Source organism: Microtus oregoni, unplaced genomic scaffold (assembly GCF_018167655.1).
Source record: "Microtus oregoni isolate MIOR12 unplaced genomic scaffold, Mior012 000070F_ref0000104, whole genome shotgun sequence".
NCBI classification, from domain to species: domain Eukaryota; kingdom Metazoa; phylum Chordata; class Mammalia; order Rodentia; family Cricetidae; genus Microtus; species Microtus oregoni.
In genome coordinates this window covers 486,785-506,732 of record NW_024543977.1, presented here as the reverse complement: position 1 = coordinate 506,732, position 19,948 = coordinate 486,785, and the positions used below count along the sequence as shown (strand labels likewise).

The following is a 19,948-nucleotide window of genomic DNA, read 5'->3' as shown; positions in this document are numbered from 1 at the left end:
ATCACTCAGGTTGCAAAACAAGCCTCTAACTCCAGAAGATGCCCCGAATTTGAGGATAGATAACGGAGTGCTAGGCCCTAGCTGAGATACCTACCCCAGCAGAGGCTCAGGACGCATCTCACAAGAGGGCACAGAAAGCATGGAAGACATGGAGAATGGGAAGAACATGGAACACTGTCCTCTGGGTATGATAGCGCTGCTGCACAAGCGAGCCCATAGGAGCTGTGGTTATTGGCACAAAATTATGCTGATTAAGAATTCTAGCATGGAAGAAGAAGGGGCTTCTGAGGCGGTAGCTGAGGAGCAGTTCATGACTGATGGAGAGAGAGAATCAGTTACTTTTCTTTGGGGGAGGGTGGCCTTTGGTAGGTTGTCCATGCCCCGGCGGATGACCCTGCACGCATTCCCGTAGTGGCAGCACTAGTGTGGCTCAGGGGACAGAAAGACAGTTAAAACTGGAAAAGGAGGTGTGGGTGTGGGTGCCATCCTGGGAATAATTGGATAGGGAGAGTAGTGGTGGATATGACCAGGATACACTGTATTTCAAAAATAAGTAAAAATTATTATCTTAAAAAAGAATTAGAAATTCACTTTAGGCGCATCAAAAGGTGCCCATAGGAGACAGGACTCATCAAGACACGCTCACAGTGATGGCGACTCCAGGGCCTTGTTACTAATTAGGTTGGAAACGGGTAAGTGGGTAAGTGTTCCAACAGCTCTCAAATGCACCTGGATTCAGCGCTGACTTTGCCCCTTCCTTCACAATGAGCCACAGAAAGCAATTAGAAAAACAAACTCAGCCACCCCAGCAGCGGAATGGCTCGTGCTGGAAGAGTCTCTGTGAAATAGCTTGCTTTGAAAAAGAGAATTCTATGGACCCCAGGAAAGCCAGGTTTACGCTAACTGGTGTTTAAACACAGTCAACGGAGAAAACATTTTCTATTAAAAATAACCAATCACATTTGCTGTCACTTCTATTGAATTTGACTTTATAATCATCGAGTTATTAGCATTCTAGAAGGATCTCCAAGTTGGCTGGCTTCCCTGATTTGGGTTGACTATAAGATCTTTCTGATTCTAGTTTTCAGCATCTGGCACAAATATACCAAGACTGACTCACTCCAAAAACTATTTATTTTAGGACTGGGGAGTTGGCTCAGCAGTTGAGAGCACTTGTTACTCTCACAGAGGACTGTGGTGTGATCCCCAGCACCCACACCACAGCCATCAGCTCCAAAGCCCTCTTTTGACCTTGGAAGGTCATGAATGTAGCTATGCACACATACGTGCACGCAAAACACTCATACATCTAAAATGATAAATACATCAATCTTAAAAATATTTGCTTTCAAAACTATTTTTAGATTAAAAAAAAAACAAAAGACTATACAGATCTCTCTCAAAGAGCACCCGTGAACGCCTTTCCAAACACAAGGAAAGGTGGAAGGAATGAAGGACACTCCTGAGAGGTGAGAGAATCTGGTTGTAGCAGACAAGTCCCTGAGAGGACCAGTTGCCTCCAACCTCCTTGGGTTTATGCAGAACTGTGAACTCACAGAGGCCAGACTCAGATCAAGGCGGGCATACACTCTGGAGGAGGGCATACACTCTGGAGGTCTGTTAATAGCATTTCGGATAATACGTAGATCCAAGCATATGACAGAGAGATTTTAATGTCACTGATAAAACTTCCTGAAATGGTAGAGCTGCTGTCTTTAAACTGTTGCTTCCTGGGTCAGAGGCACCCTAAAAGCCAGCACTTGGGTGGAAAGAGTGATGCCGCGGACTCCAAAAGCCATGCCAACTGCCTCTGACAGAGGAGCGCCCTTGGTGTTGGCGGCTTTCACAGGGCATAGTTAGTCACTCCACTAACAATTTATAAAATGCTCACATGGGAGTAGAGAAAGAGGAAGAATGGTCAAGAAAAAGGCTCTATGAGGGGAAAAGGAGGACATGCTTCAAGTTAGAAAGGGAACTTTAGCCAGAACATCACACACACAAAAGGATAAGAAATAGTTGTTAGTTTGCATACTAAGAGAGATGCATGGAAGGGAAAGGATTTTCTTATTTTTGAAAGCTGGGTTCAGGAAATCCCTCTCTTGCAAGACTGTATCACCTTCTGTGGAGAAAGGAGCATGGCCTTTGGTATCTGACAGACCTGGGCTCAGTCTCCAGCTCAGCTATTTACACATAGGTGAAGCCTGGCAAGTCAGCTAAGATTGCAGAGTTTTGTCTCATTACTGATGGACTACTTGGGTAACTAATTTTAAAAATGATTACAAAACACATTCCATGGCGTGGTATTCCTGGTATGGGAGGTCCTTCTATTTATTTGTTGCTTTTATTGGTTAATGAATAAAGCTGCTTTTGGCCAATGGCTTTAATAGAGTAAAGTCAGGTGGGGAACCTAAACTGAATGCTAAGAGAAAGAAGGTAGAGTAAGAGAGTAGCCCTGTAGCTGCCACAGGAGGTAGACACCTCCATTGGAGCCCACTGAAACTTTGCCAGTAGGCCATAGCCTCGTGATGATGTACTGATTAATAGAGATGGGTTAGTTTAGAATATAAGAGCTAGCTAGAAATACGCTTAAGCTATTGGTCAAACAGTATTGTAATTAATACAGATTTCTGTGTGATTATTTCTGGAGCCTGGGCGGCCTCCACCAACAGTGTTCATAATCAGAAGGCATCTCCTCCCCTACCCTCCTTCCTTTGTGTTCATTGCCTTTAGTTCACTTTTTAAATGCTCCCATTTTCTCTAATGTTTACATCCTCTCAAAATGGATCTTGAGACTCTTTAACATTTATCTATTGTTTTTAATAATGTTGTCAAGGATATTTCTAGCATTGCTTACTTTCATTTGCATCGGAACTGAAAGCTGTATGAGTTAGTGGAGGGGCTGTGGAAATGGTTCGGTCAGTCAAGCGCTTGCTGCACACACATGAGGTCCTGAGTCTGGATCCCTGCACCTATGAAAAGTATCAGGATCGGTTGCACATGCCTGTAATCCTAGCACTGGGGAAAAGGAGCAAGGATGATCCCTGGAGCCCACTGACTTGCTAAGCTTGCTGAATTGGTGAGCTTCATGTTCAGTGGGAGACTATCTCAAGAAAATGAAGGGAATTTGGGCTTTGAGAGATGGTACAGAGGTTAAGAGCATTGGCTGTTCTTCCAAAGGATCCAGGCTTGATTTCTGGCACCTACGTGGCTGCTCACAAGAGTCTGTCACTCCAGTTCTAGGGCATCCAATTCCCTCTCCTGGCCTTTGTGGGTACGGAGTGCACACATGGTACACAGATATACAAACAGACAAATATCCATACACATAAAATAGTAAAAATAAGACCAAGTGAAAATGGTAGAGGATGCCTGGACTCTGTATGCATCTGTACACATAGACATGTAAACACACACACACACACACATGCTCACACACCCCCCACAGAGGAGCAGGTACTCACAAACTCAAGGATTTAACTTGACAAATGGGTATAATGGTTTGAAGTTTCTCAACAAAATTCAATAGTCCCAATTTTGGGGGGTGAAATAGGCCAATCAGAAACTACTTTCATAAGAGACCCTGAGGAATAATGAAAGTCAGATTACATATATATATATATGTGTGTGTGTGTGTGTGTGTGTGTGTGTCATCTTAAAAGTCAACTGTCACAGCTGGGGCAGGGCAGTGACATCCCTGTACTTACTTGGCATTCGCAGGGCTGCTGGTGGTAAGATTTGCCAGGGCCAAGGCAGCTGCCTCTCTCACTTCCTCATTGTCACTTCTGAGCAGCTGAACTATCTGCGGAATCCCTGCAGAGAAACGAGTGTAAGCCATGAGTTCAAACCCAGGGCACAGTAACCTTCAAACATGGCGGTCCCCGGTTTACTCACCCTGGGTGTTGAAAAAATCTTTGCTGCTGGAATTCTCGCTCATGGCTGAAATAGCTTGGGAAGCGGCAATCTTGGTTCCTTCACTGTCTGATCCCAGGAGGGTCACCAGGCATTTTTCAACCTCTTGTTCGTGAAAAAATTTTCTATTTTCCGCTTTCATAAACCAAAAGGAAGAGCATGTCAGAATTTTCTGGTAAAACTTTATTACTATTTACCACTTGACGGAAGCCATCTGCAAATTTTAATGTTCAAGCCTAAGCTAAACTGAATGTGTACCTAGCTAAGCTTCAGAACACAGCCGGGACACAAAGGGGATGACCAATGCCACACTTATTCCGTATTCCCCCATCTGCGTTCCAGTACTGTGGTAGGGAGCTGTGCGTGGTAGGATACACACTTTCAGAATTCATAAGCACTTAACACTCTTCACAAGCTGATTCAGCTCTCAGTGTTCACACCGGCTCTGCCCCCACTAAGTATGGAAGCTCAAGTCCCTGATACTGTTTTAAATATAAAACACACTATTAAGACGCCTACAATGTATGGATCAGAGAACCGGATACTCAAGACTCCAGGAGAAAAGCAGCAAGGAGGAAGAAGTGAATAGTGACCTATCGTCCTGCCTCTCCTCACTGCCCATCAAAACCTGCAAGTCTTTCCCCCAATAACTGGACATGCTCAAATAGCAAAGGCTACAGAAATCACTTGAATTATCAGACATAATATAACAATGTTAGAATATTTTTTTCTTTTGAAAACACCGAGGATTTTATGTCCACATCATGCTATTCACCCCCTTATAAAATATTAAATTTCAAATCAATGTGCGTGTGTGTGCGTGTGTGTGTGTGTGTGTGTGAGAGAGAGAGAGAGAGAGAGAGAGAGAGAGAAAGAGAGAGAGAGAGAGAGAGAGAGAGAGAGATGCTTAGGGCCCTGGACCGACTAAGCAAGTGGTCTGCCATGAGACTTCCCCAGCCTGAAAAGCAAAGTGATTTTTGTTTGCCTTTGTCCTTTAAACATTTTTCTCTCTTGTTCTAGTTCTTTCTTTTAAATAAATGCCAATCTTATAGTATACTGAAGGAAATACCTTGCCAATTTAAATTGAAACATCAAACCAGAACATTAAATTTAGAATACTAAGGTTATTTTTGTGTTTTGCTCATTCTAAAATTTAAAAAATTTCATGTTCTATTTAATTCTAAACTTACTACTATTTAAGAGTCTGAAAATGTGCTTTAAAAACTGGGTACAGCAGCTACAGAGGCTGTTGAGGGGAAGAAAGAGCTGGGAGACAATTCCTTGCTGAGTTACATTTCGTTTCTTTAAAATATTTGCTGTGGGTTTGAGTCTTTACTCATTGGGGTTGTAAGGCCTGAAAAACACAATCGTTACGAAGTCAGTCCTCATGGCCCGTGTGCAGGCTGTGTGACTCTGCAGTCTGAGAACATTAACATAAGAGAAGGATCTGCTACCCCGAACACTGATGATACTTTAGGTTACAATCTGTACATGGAATTAATTAATTAATTAGATATGTTTTAATTAAATTTTTCCCCAGCAATATTTTCAAAAACAAACTCTAATGGGGTCTCCATTGATAAGGTTAAGGCCCACTTTCTCCTTCTCTCTAACAATGAACGTCCCAATGCTCTCCTCTGTAGCAGCAGCGTTCAGTCAGGTTTGCAAGGACTTTCTGGCCTCAGCTCATCCATCCCAGTGACTGACCTAGGCATGTAACCAATCAGGAGCCACGTCCTGGGAACCCATCAGTCCTATGCTTCTTCCTCTGTTGGCTTCAGGTTGGTCAGAATGGTGGCGGTAGCGTTTCATTAAAAAGCCTCAGTTAATAACATCGAAAGTATGTGTCTTCTAATATATTTTTAAATGCATGAAGTCCTTATTAGTTTATAAAAAAAATACTGAAGATTTTTCCAGAGACTGACATTTTTTTTAAAGAAAAAAAATGACTTAGTTGTATCGTTAAGCTTTCCCTGGTGGCTCTGAATCAAGTCCTAAACAGAACACTCAGCATGGATTCTATCAGGAAAATCTGGCAAGATACAGCAGTAATTAATGTGAAAAGATCAACTTTGGGGCACATAATTGTTGCATTCAAAAAACAGTATATATGTAAAAACTTGAAAGATTAAAAAAATAATTTAAGTAAATACTTTGGGCAATTAGATTTTTACAACATAATTTAAATAAAGACTGTGGGCAATTAGTTTCTCAACCCTGCTGGGAATGTTCTCAAAATCCAGCTGTGTTCACCAAACCTCAAGAGTGCTGATTGCAGTGTGGCTAGAATAGATTTAAGAGATAAATTAACATATTAACCAAGTACTTTCACTGAATCTCTATGCCAAGTATTTGTGTTTTAATTATGCAGATAATAAAGATGCTAGACAGTTATGTACTAATAGAGTAACGCCCTTTGAAAATAGCACTCAGTGTGCTCACAAAGCAGGGTGAGGCGAAGAGCTGAAGACAATTCGCCTGTAAACGCTTGTCCTTGCTTGTTCTCAGGATTGGCCATTGTCCCACCTTTGCTACCTGCTGAGATGTTAGCACCAACCCATAAAACTCTCTGTGGCAATTAACACCTTCCCACCTTCTGACTGGTACCAGGTCAAAGGTAGCGTGTTGACCCTGCTTCCCACTGTGGGAAGTGCAAGTCAAAACTTTAAAAATGGCTGTCATTTGTTTACATGTCTCAATTGTTTTGGACAAACAATGAAAACACACACACTTACCTAAAAAAAAAACATTTTAATGATAGAAAATAAAGTAAAACCACACTACAAATTAATACCGGTAGTAGCTTTGTTATTTCTCAGATAATAAGGACTAATATCTGTCCAGACTTATGGCACTTTCTAACTAGAGAAACATTTAAACTTCTACCTAATGGTTTACTTTCAACACGGAAAATATTAGGAGATAATGTTGTTAATCCTTGTTGTGTTTGAGGGTTCACCAGTGTAGCTAATACTATAATGCATGTCTAATGAATCCGGCAGCTGGAGGTCAAACCGTTCACAAATTAATATGAAAAACAGACAAGAAATATAGGTAGGGTGTGGAAAGAAAAAGGCCTACTGTTAGGCACATAGGGAGAGGTGACTTGGGGCTGTGGGCAAGTAGACAGAATTAATAACCCAGCAAGCGACAAAGGCACCATCCAGCTCTCTAGTAGGGGCCCAGGAAGGTTGACCCTGGCCCACTACTGCTTAGACTGAACAGTTCTGCCAACGTGTGACTAAACTGACAAGCTGGAAGCAGAGATTGTAACAGCCTGTATGTTCCATCAGAAGTGAGTTCACTTTCGTGGATTTATTAAGACAGAAAGAGAGGATGTTCATGAAATCATCTCTTTTTCTAGGCGTTGAGAACCGAGAGTGAAGGTTTCAGATCAGATATCTCCTAGTCTGAGAAAATCAAAGCCCTGGATTTGAAGAACCACGTGGCACAGCTTTCCAGTGTCCCTGTAGTCATCAAAGGCATAATTGACTCAGGGAGAACATGCCAGAAAGGTGTATAGCTAACAACTACCCGCCTACTGGGGCATGGCCTCATAGACTATTTACCTGGATGCAGAAGCATCCTCTCTTCCTCTCTGCCTTTCCTCCTGGACCCCGGTTTTGCTGGTTCGGTTTGTTTGGATCTCATCTTTATCCATCATTCAGGCAGAGAATCCTGATTTTTAAGTTTTATCTATTAATAAATACCTGTATATTTCTTAGTTCTGAGCTAGTGTGGGATTCCTTTTATTAAGTGCCAGATCAAGAAAGGACAAAGGGAAATTACCAGGCAAATAAGTAGAATTGTAAATATTTAACCCTTTGAGCTAGGAGTATAGCTCAAGTCTAGAGCACTGGCCTAGTATGTTCAAGAGAGTGGTTTGATCCCCAGAACTAGGAAAGAGAGCTCAAGTTTTTTCAAGACAAACAATTTTAAGAGTTGAGACCAGGAAGGAGGATGCTGATAGAGTTGTGATCTACGGGAATACTCTACTAAGTGATGTTAGCGGAGATGGAACACCACCCATCCAGAAATGGACACTCTGCTGGGCTGTGGAGGTTGATCCCCATGCTTGCCTAGTGTTCCATAATAGCAGGGTCAGATTATTTGAGTTCATGCACAGTCTTTAAAATTTATCATAGCAGAGATCTACAAAGGGCTCGTGCAGGAAACTGGGCGTGTGTTTAAAGCAGAACGGGCTCTACAGGCTTAAATGACCCAAAAGCACATTTGTCAAAAGTCTCAGGGTTTGAACCATGATTCACTGGGTAAAGTGCTTGCCTCACAAGCCTGACGACTTGAGTTCAGATCCCCAGAGCACACAGGAAGGCAGACGCTTGACAACTCTGTACTGATAGAGTAACGCCCTTTGAAAATAACACTCATTGTGCTCACATAGAGACGTGTGGCTCAGAGCCAAAACCACCTCGCATGGAAGGCTTGTCCTTGCCCATTTTCTGGGATGGCCATTGCATCTCACAGGTCTCTGCAATCCCAGCACGTCCCTTTGAGGAGATGGGAAGAGAAGGTCGGGGACTTTTCAGAAGCTCTCAGGCCAGCTAGCCTGGTGCACACAGCAGCAAACAGCAGGAGAGGCATTTTCTTGAACAAGGGAGAAGAGGATCAACACCTGAGACTGTGCGTTTACCTCCACAATGCTCCACAATACACATATACTAGTATATGCACATGTGTGCACACACATACACACAGATACACACATAGACACACATATGCATATGCACATGTGTACAGATACACACATAGACACACACATGCATATGCACATGTGTACAGATACACACATAGACACACACATGCATATGCACATGTGTGCACATATATACACACATAGACACACACATGCATATGCACATGTATGCACACACAAACACACAGATACACACATAGACACACATGCATATGCACATGTGTTCACACATACACACATAGACACACACATGCATATGCACATGTGTGCACACACAAACACACAGATACACACATAGACACACATGCATATGCACATGTGTTCACACACATACACACATAGACACACACATGCATATGCACATGTGTGCACACACAGGCACACAATTTTGATTTTCCTTCTGAATCTAACGATTTTAAGAACATGAACAACAATAGGTCAAAATGAGATTTCCCCAAATTCAAAGACTAAGACCAAAACCAGAGCATATGACCACAAAATCATAGCTTAGCACAAATTCTGTCTGGCAGAATACAACACAGCAGAGACAAATCTAACCAAAGGGTGTGTGAGTTCATCAGACGAACACTAACACTGAGCGGGGGTCTGTCAGCTTAATCCTGCTTGTCCTTGCTTTCCTCATTTGGAGGTTATAATCTAGAGGACAGAGGTAGCTTTAGATAGCCCAGGATACCTCTGAGATTACATGCAGAATAATAACCATATCTAAATGTTGACAAGCTTACTCTATCAGATTCTCAAAGAAATTCAAGACTCCCCTAAAGCCTGAGTTTGGGCACAGTGCTTGCATGTGCTTGGGAGCCATAAGAAGCAGCAGGCAGAGATTCAGCAGGCATGTCAGAATTAGAGACAGATTTAAGACTTGCAAGCAGAGAAGGAAGCGATGCAGACATTAGTCATAAGTGAGAGCTCTCTGGGAGGTTTAGAAGGAACAAGACAGGAGACCGGAAGACAAGCTCAGTATGGAAACAATGAATGAATGCAAAGGGGTTGGCTTGACAAGTGGGGGAACAGCTAAGTGAGAGACGTGTTCTGGAAATGGCAAGGACGATGAGTAAGGAGGAGGTGACCATCAACAGTGGGTGTTCCACAGAGCTGGAGCTTGAAGAAGGAAGATGTTTGTCTAAAGGACACAGTTACTACTTTATGTCCGGTCGTGTCAGGTTCTACAAGGTTGTTTTGTGATCAGTGGGTTTAGAGAAGCTGAGGAGGGGGAGCTATTTAAAATTAGTTTGTCTGTCAGAGAGGTTGACTAAGAAAGAAGGGAGAAGATGACCAAGGGGCAAGAGGAGAAAAACTTGTATAAATTATTCCTGGTCAAAACTATGCACTGTTTAGTATGTGTCCCACTTCTATTAACCCCACCTGGCTGGCGCTGGCACCAGGAGAATACAGAGCAGTGTGGCACTGCTGTACAAGAAGACCCCTGCTACCATCCAAACCTGGACCAAAGGCTTCCGCTGACATCTCAGCTGATGGGAAACACGGCCAAAGGCTCCGTGAGAGCCTCATTTGCTAGCTACTCCCAGGCCAAGGCAGAGCAGTCTGCTGTCCACAGCAACTGACCACGATATTCATGTCCACACCTCAAGGGGGGCATCTTACCATCACAAGAAAGTCCTGAAGATGCAAGAAAGATCACATGCTGGCCTGAGGACGTGATGCAGAGGGAAGAGTCTAAAGGAGGACGCCGGAGTCTAAGACAGTCCTGGTTAAAGGAAACGACACAGTGACAGAGGCAGAGGCGAAGCCAATGCAGATTTAGTCATTAGATCCTAAAATTAAGACTGAGGAGACACGACTTGAAGCTGAAATGCAGTTATTTTAGAACTAACATAAGGAAGTAAAACCAGAAGACACTAAGTGCCACAAAGAGCCCCGAGACTATGTGCCTGAATGACTTTGTGTTACAAAGGAAAAACATGGATTCCAACAAGCGAGGCTAGGAAAATTGTCTATATGCAAACAAGAAGTGAGGAATTGGATACATGCTTAAATCACATGCAAGAAATAGCTCAAAGTAGGCCAGGAACCAAATGTAAGAGCTGAAAGCAGGAAACCCTTAGAATAGGAGAAGCCTTCCCATCAGTGATTTGGTCAAATGCACTTGGACATGATGCTGTAAATAGATGAACTGAGCTATATCAAAATAAAAACACACATGAATAACAAAAGAACACCCATAATCATCAGAGTAAAAAGGCAACCACACAATGGGAAAAGGCACTGGCTAATCATAGTTAAGGGGTTGGTATCCATGATACACGAAGAATCCCTACAACTCTGTCAAAACAAAACAAAAGTGGGGCTGAAAGGGGCTGGCGAGATGGCTCAGCAGTTAAGAGCACTGACTTTTTTTTTCCAGAGGTCCTGAGTTCAATTCCCAGCAACCACATGGTGGCTCACTGCCATCTGTAATGAGATCTGGTGCTCCTTTCTGGTGTGCAGGAGCACATGGAAGGAATGTTGTATACATAATAAATAAATAAATCTTTAAAAAAAATGGGCCTGAAAACCCAGGTATTTGGGAGACAGAGGAAAAGGACCACAAGTTTAAGGCCTGATTGGTCTACAGGGTGAGTTCAAGTCCAGTATAAACGCTTAGTGAAACTCTGTCTCAAAATAAAATGGAAAAAAAAACAAAAAAACAATGGGTTTCAGAAGAGAGTTCAGTCACAAGGACCTGAGTTTGACTCCCTAGAACCCATGTTAAAAATAAACTGAGGAGCGCTGACACATGCTTGCAATTCCAGCAGCAGGAAGATGGAGGCATGTGGAGCCCTTGAGCAGTCGGTACGCTTAGACTGCTTGGTAGGTTCCAGGTCAGAGACGAGCGGGCTAGTCAGTCAGCTTAGACTGCTTGGTAGGTTCCAGGCCCGTGAGAGACCCTGTCTAGCAAGAACATGAAAAAAGGTATACAGTGTTATGTGAACACCCAAGGTTGTTTCCTGGCCTCCACACATACGCATTCAGACCTGGACACACACACACACAAACAACTAAAATCTCTGAAAATTATACACATGTGGTTAATAAAAGAGTGAAGAAGTTAGTTAACATGGCTAATAATTAGGAAAATATAAATAAAAACAGCGATGAGATGCCACTGTGTGCCTAGTAGTACAGTTACTAGCAAAAACAAAGTAACAAGTTTTGGCTGGCCAGTATGTGGAGAAACAGGAACCCTGGGCACTGTCCCTGGAATGGAAAAAAAACCAACAGTGCAGCTGTTAGAGAAAACAACATAGAAGTTCCTCAAAAGATTGAAAAATAGATTTAGCATATAAGTTAGCAAGACTCCCTGGTGCACACCTCAAGAAGTGAAAGCAAAGAGTCAGAGAAAGAGTTGTTCATGAACATTCTTAGCAGCTGCATCCACAATAGCCAACAGGGAACAAACAACTCAACTGTCCATCAGGGGTTGAATGGGAGATCTAAGTGTGGCATCAATAAAGAAGTGTTAGCCAGCCTTAAGAACAAGGAAGTCTTGACACAAGCATTAAATGAAGTGGGCATTATGAGAACAGCACACCAAGTGCCACACAGCCACAAAGGGACAAATTCCGTGTGGCCCTAAGGGCACAAAGTGACCGTAGCAGTCAGGTGTGTAAGCATAAAGTAGAAGGGCAGTTGGCAGAGAGAAGCAAGCAATCATTGAGCCATTCTGGACGATGTTCTGCATATGGGAAGAGGCACAGAAGGATGCATGTATTTCATGCCACTGAACTGGGCATCTAACAATGGGTTTAGAGGGGAGTTTTATACTACCCGTATTTTATCGGAATTTTATAGCAGGCGCTCATTTCCTTTTCCTCAAAACTGCACCTCTTCTGAGTCTCATTTCATATGGTTCTCGGTTTTTCAAGTCAGGTACCTGATCTCATCCTGGCTGTCACCCCCTGTGCACCCCGGCCATGTAATCGTTCCACAGATGTTCACAGAGCCCCTCTGCGGGCCACGTGCCTTGAGTCTGCACTTACTGCATCTGTGCCATGGCACCAGAGATCGGTGTATATGTATGCATCTATCTGTCTACCGTCTCTATAATCAGCTTCAAATCATATTAAAATTGCACACAAGACTTGTGTGAGTGTGCCTTTGCGGTGTGTGAATATGTGTACGTGTACGGGGAATGTACACGCCTACACCTATGTGTACAGAAGCCAGAGGTGAAGAGTTGCTATCTTTTCCTCTACTGTTCTCCAAGGTATTTTCTCTTGCTGAACCTGGAGCTCACCGATTTGGCGAGACTGGCTGGCTAGCAAGTTCCAGGATTCTACTGTCTCTGCCTTCCAGTGTTGGCATTGCAGATGTCATCTATGTGGGTGCTGGGGATACAAACTCAGTCCTCAAGCTTGTACAACAACCTTGATAACCCATTGATCCCTCCCAAGCCCTAAGACTCTGGATGATTTGTTTTTATGCACATATATTTGTCAAAGTAGGAGTATGGTATATGCTTTTTAATGTCTATTCTATTTTTAGTTGGCATACACTAATTGTATAGTAGTTATAGAGTCCCATGTGGTATTTCAATACATGTGTACAATGTGTAATAAACTAGTCAGGGTAACTAGTTTATTATGCACCATGTCAGTTATCTATCATTTTTTGAGTTAGGAACATTAAAATGCTCTTTATAGACTGTTTTGAAAGAACTAATGTCAAGTATTTCATCCCACTCTGCTGTAGAATATCAGAAGGGCTGTCTCTGTTAACCGTTCCCTCTCCATCCCCCTCTCCCAGACTTATTGCAGACTGGAAACACTGTTCTAGTATCTATTAGGAGGATTGATCCTATAGGATCAGTTTTGCAGCTTCTACATGGAGAAATCATGTTATTTGTACTTCTATCAGGGTACTTTCTGGACGTGTGTGTGTGTGTGTGTGTGTGTGTGTGTGTGTGTGAGTGTGTGTGTGTGTGTGTGTGTGTTGCTGGGCTCCATGCATGCTAAAACAGCATTTTACCTCTCAGCTACACCTCCAAATCCTCCCAGGTAACCATTTTACCTTACATAGATCACGACAGCAACCTCTTTCTGGTCCTCTGTGTTGGGCAGTACACCCTTCCAATCTCTTTTCAACCTTATTGTAGGACCCAACCACGATAAGCTTAATAGAGGCTGGAGTCTCAGTTTTCCCTAAGGCAATACCTGGCTGCAAGAAAGACCATAAACTATGACTACCCAGGCAGCACCCAGAAACAGACCACCCAAAGAAAATTCCTAACATTCCAACCGTTGTAGATGGGATCACCTGCCAGCACACACCCATCGCTTTTCACCAGGACACCCCTAGACAAATGCCAGCCAATCAGGATTGAACCTGTCATCCCAAACCCTGCTAGTATAACTTTTCTGATTTTTGCCTTTAAATAGTGTTCTCTAGAAGAGTGGGGTACCTCCTCTGCTGCTGTGCTGACGAGGTCCCTGCTGGCTTGTACACATGCATGATAATAAACCTTGCATTTGCATTTAGATGGGACAGTCTCCCTGGTGGTCTTTTAGGGTCCCCACGGACTGGACACAACACTTACAGCAAGAGCGCTCATCTTTATAGAGTAAAGTAAAATGTGCCTTCAGTGACTTGTCCTGGACGTTAAATATCTTGGTTTACAAGGAATCCTCATTGCTTCTCTACTTCAGCTGATATTCTCAGCATCTTGCTGAGTTCTGTTTGCTAAGGCATTCTGCAATTTCCAGGTCTGGAACTTTCTGTACTCTTCCAGTCTTCAAACATCTTTCCTTTCAGTGAACATCACACCCAGATCTTCTTTGCCCAGAAAATTTCCACTATCAACTCCACATCTTGACTTGTAAACTTGGAACCTGAGACTTGACCTTGAGTGTTCATGCAGGTGTCTTCCACGGTGATCCTGTGTTTGCCCAAGTATGACTGGCCGTTTCTGTAATGCCTGCTTGCTTCCTGTCTTGGTTTGTGTAAAGAAAGCACGAATGGACAGATGAATGGGCAGGCCTGTAGGTGTTGCTCTGCCTTCACAGCCGTGCAAGCAGGTAACCATAGGTCTGGTACTGGGCCTAGCGCTCCAGGCATACTGCTCGTTGCCCCACCCATGCTCTGGAACATGACTGATCACCGTTAGGTCCAAAAGAAACTCGGGACAATTAGCTATCCCTGGTGCCTATTGACATACCAAATCACATGCTGGCCTTCATGTTCTCAGCATCACAAATACCAGTTACAGTGTCCATGCTGCGTCCTGGCTCTTCTCAGCTCTTCTCACCCTGCCTCTATCCTAAGCTTCTCCCAGTTTCTCATTCCTACAATAACCCTGCTATTTTGGCCATGATCTCTCTCTCTCTCTCTCTCTCTCTCTCTCTCTCTCTCTCTCTCTCTTGTCTTCCTCTCTTCCTCTCCCCATCTCTGTCCTGCTTCCAGATGCCTCTGGACACAAGGACAATAAAAACCTTCCCCTCAACTATAGCTCAGGCAGTCATGTCCTCACTTTGTACACTCTCCATGAAACTACCTACACCATCAGGGGCTGCAACAAATCTAGAGACCCCCAGCTACCCAGACCTCAGAGAAGATACACTCAGCATGTTGGGTCTGAGTGTTTGTGTTATTGTTACACCACTCTTTGGGCCTCACCTTACCAAGAATCCTGGAATAGAATGAAAACAGAACTGGCCCAGTGTGACAACATCTAAGTCACTGGGGAGAACGGGGATAAACCAACATTTGCCTGTCAGGGCTCAGGCAGTCTGTATATGTAGAAAGGAGCTGGAGCTTGGCAGGGTTCCTTTCCTGGCAGTTAGATAAAAGCCAGCATCCCCCAGGAACTGGTGAAACAGGTTTTCCTTCCCTGAAAGGAGTCATTTTCCCTGCCTCTAGCAGACCTGACATATGGCCCCTGTAACTGGACCTGTGGTTGCAAATCAAAGCCCATGCTGGTCTTCGGGCTCCTACAGCCCCTACTCACAAGTACTTGTTATACATTTCAAAGCCTCCATGATAGCATCCCGACCCTTCTCACCTATCCCTGGCCCACCCCCAGCTAAGATCACTATCCTTACTAATCTCTCTAGCTAGTTACAGTTTCCACAATTCTCTTGCAGATAGCCCTGGCCATGGCTAATATACTTTATTTTCCTTCTGCTCTAGGTCCTTCCAGATCCCTCCGGATGGTCCCCCTGACTCACAATAAGCATCTTCCCCACAATGAAGAGGTCATTTCAGAAGTTTCTTTACAGCACCCCTCACATACATTTCCAATATTAAAAAATCTAATTTCACAGCCTGCCTTTAGATTTGGTGTTGACAGTGTAACTCACAAAGCCGCAATTATGCTTGTGTTTGCAACATTAAAGCTGAGCCTTTAGGAAATCCAATATGGGTGAAAAAAATGCTCTCCACAGTATACTCATAGACATATGTACAGATGTGAGTATATCTGTTTAGAATGTAAATCATAGAAGCAGTCAAAACTGCCATCATTTCTAAGAGTAGTGATGCAGAAAGAGTGAAATAAGTTCCCATCTTTTACTTACAGAATCCCCCATATATACATAAATTAAGGCTATCATTGCATCTTCAGTTTGGGGAAGTAATTAATCACTCCTATAATACAGACTTATGACACCACGGCTTGTCCCAGAAATGAAAACTGTACTGTGTGTAGCACAAGCATGTTGTTTCTGCGGCTGTATGACACGGCACTGCTAGCTTCCAGCTCAAACTCGACAGTCCTTGGATGTCATTCGAGTGAGGATCTCTCAAAACAATACTTAGAAAATTACAAAGACCATGTGTACTCTGCATTATTCCAATTTCAGGAGAAATAAAGACTTAAAGCTTAAATTTATAACGAACTGCTTTTTAAAAATGGGATGATAATTAAGTTTGTAACCCCCTGACAAAGCAATCTGCACTTTAACTTGTTGGTTGTGAGATGCGTGCGTTCTCACTATATTCTTCTCTTCCCAGAGGGGGTGTTAAAAACAGACTGATGCTCTAGTTTTATAAGTATTCATCAAAATTAATAATGCAAGAGGAAATAAATGTATGTTGAGATTATGTTAAGAAGACACATACGATCATAAGCCGCTTTAGTAATGGCTTTGGCTGCGTTCTTCTGAATGTCAGGAATTGTCGAGTTCTCTGCGAACAAAAGCAGCTTTTTGAGGCCCCCCGTCTGCTGCATCAGTACCATTGTGTCCATATCCTCCAGACAGTTGGCTATCACTGAAAGTGCTTCTACATGAAGGTCATTCAGTTCCTAATAATAAAAACAAACACAACTTGAAAGTTGTCCTCTTGGCTGCTTCACACACACCTGACCAAAAAAACTTAAGGGAGAAAGGCTTTATTCCAGCGTACAGTTCCAAGGGGATACAGTCTGTCATGTCCAGGAACCAGGAACATGAGGCTGGCCACTCCCATTGCATGGGCAGTCAGGAATCATAGTGAGGACAGGAAGTTGGACAAAGCTATAATCCTTCAAAGCCCGCCCCTAGTGATGTACTTCCTCTTCTAAGGTTCCACTCCTAAGGTTCCATGACCTTCCCAAACCGCACAACCATCTGGGGACCAAGTGTTTAACATGAACTTATGGGGGACATTTCACATTCAGAACACCACAGTTGTGTTAAAGAAAGTTACTCTTCAGATTTTACCGTGAGAAGTGGGACTCATCAAAACATAGTATGATTAATTCTGTGTTGACAAAAGCCCAAGGAAGGAGAAGTTTTATCAACAACTAATCTCCTACCACTTGCCTCATCTTTTCTCATTTCTCTTACTTCAAACATTTTATGGATAAAATAATAAAGGAAACATCCGGTAATTACAGTGAATTGAAACTGCTCATATTATCTTCCACCAAACACAAATCTAAAATCCCCAAGGAAAAAGTACATATAATTTGGCAGTGTAGGCATGGAACCAGAGCTTTGTCCATGCTAGGCACACTTTCTACCACTGGTCTGTAACCTCTGAATCAACAGGCAAAAAAGAAAGTTTATACACAATGGAAAGTTGGGTTGCCAATCAAAGAAAAGGTATGTCCAGAAAATATGAGCTCTATTAGTGTATCTCTTGGTATTACCACTCTGTGGTTAAAGCCACTGGAAGAAACAATGACCTAGTTTGCTCAAAACTTATAATGAACAACCATGTGTGGTGGCGCATGCCGTAATCAGAGCAATTGGAAGGCAGAAGCAAGATGACTGATGCAAGTTCCAGGCCAGCTGGGGTACACAGTGAGATGCTGCACACACACACACACACACACACACACACACTCACACACACACACACACACACACACACTCACACACACTCACACACACTCACACACACACACACACACACTCACACACACACTCACACACTCACACACTCACACACACACACACACACACTCACACACACTCACACACTCACACACTCACACACACACACACACTCACACACACACACACTCACACACACACTCACACACTCACACACACACTCACACACTCACACACATACACACTCACACACACACACACTCACACACACACACACTCACACACACTCACACACACACACTCACACACTCACACACACACTCACACACACACTCACACACACACACTCACACACACACACTCACACACTCACACACATACACACTCACACACACACACACTCACACACACACACACTCACACACACACACACACTCACACACACTCACACACACACGCGCGCACACACACACACACACTCACACACACACACTCACACACACACACACTCACACACACTCACACACACACACTCACACACACACACACACACACACACACACCACAAAACCAAACAGGCAAACAAACTTACAATGACCCAATCCATTCTAGTGTTCAGTAATTAATTAAGGTGAGCCATCTTACAAGTTAAGGGCTCTGATCAATTGAGGTTTTGTTGAGGGCAAAAGGAACCTAGACTGAAGGATGTCAGTCATGACCACGTCACTAGTTATAGCTAGGAAAGCTGTAATCGCCCAAGTGTTTTTTTCTTCATTCTGGTAAGGATGCTCGTCTATAAGTTTGTTTGTATTTGTGTATTTTAAGTATATGACTTTGTTTTTTACTCTCTTGTCTTCTTTTCATACAATTTGAAATGGTCATTGATAATTTAGGATTTGGGTTTCATTGCCTTTAAAATACAGAATTTAAGTTTCTGAAAGTTAAGAAGAATGAATGTCACTCATGGACATTGCCCTCATTCTAGGGTAAGTGTGGTGAATTTTCTAAAGAACACAGGGTGGTTACTTGTATCAGATGAATGTCTGACTCTGTCATTGTTTTTTCTTGAAAAGTATAATTTAATTTTAACATTAAAAATTATGAAGTCAGAGCCCAGTGCAACAGCACATCCATTTAATGCCAGCACTCAGGAGGCGAGGCGTGTGGAAGTCTGAATTAGAGGCCAGCCTGGTCTATACAAGCATTCCAGTCTACTAAGGGTTGTGAGGCTGTCTTAAAAAAAAAAAATCAGAAGACAGAAGTGAGGAGCAAGGGGTGGGGGACCAAGTCAAAACAAATGGGCAGAGCTCTCTATGCAAGTCTTCCTTAATACTGTTGTGCATGGTTTGGCATGAAGACATTTTACACAAATTTTGAGAATTTAATTCCTTTAAGCATATATGGTAGGTGTCTAAGAAGCTAGCTCAGCCAGTGAAGGGCTTTTCAGGCAAGCCTGTGAACCTGAGCACCGAATGCTTGAGATTCCAGGACTGGGCATGCTGAAACAGGAGGATCCCTGGGACTTGTTGCTGGCCAGTCTAGCTGAATTGGTCAGCTCCAGGCTCAGTGAGACACACTTCCTCAGAAAGCAAGTTGGAGAGCAATGCAGGAAGACAGCTGATGCTGACCTCTGACCTGCACACGTGAGCCTTCAGACACCACATACGTACATGCATACAAAGGCACACAAAACAGGTAAGCATGCATACACAGAAAATATTGCAGCTTGAATTACATTTATTTTGCTTTTCCAAGGCTCATTACTAGCTGTAAATGCCAGCCTCCAGCCTCCATCTTTGGAGGCCCCTCCCCTGTGCTCCTCAAACCTTGACCCCTCCCCGAGGGGTCTTTTAATCTGGTCTGTTTTGACTTGATGGGCATTATTTTGCGTGAGCTGAGAGCTTGCTTTAAGAAAATATTCCTAACACTAGCATAAAAAAACATAATTTTCATGAATTGACCTTTACCCTTTGAACTTGAGAAAATCTACTTAAAAGTTAGATTTCTTAATCTAACTTTAGATATCTACTTCACAAGTAGACTTTCCTGT

At 43.1% G+C, this 19,948-nt stretch overlaps 1 protein-coding gene across 1 annotated transcript in view; it reads right to left on the bottom strand.

Annotated features, from left to right (window-relative positions):
• Nucleotides 1-19,948, bottom strand: part of Armc3 (armadillo repeat containing 3) — a 97,105-nt gene that overhangs the window by 40,662 nt on the left and 36,495 nt on the right. The window contains exons 8-10 of the mRNA XM_041641606.1: nucleotides 16,700-16,883; nucleotides 3,892-4,044; nucleotides 3,705-3,810 (exon numbers count right to left, since the gene is read on the bottom strand). Of these exons, the coding sequence (XP_041497540.1) occupies nucleotides 3,705-3,810; nucleotides 3,892-4,044; nucleotides 16,700-16,883 (443 nt within the window). The remainder of the gene's footprint in view (nucleotides 1-3,704; nucleotides 3,811-3,891; nucleotides 4,045-16,699; nucleotides 16,884-19,948) is intronic.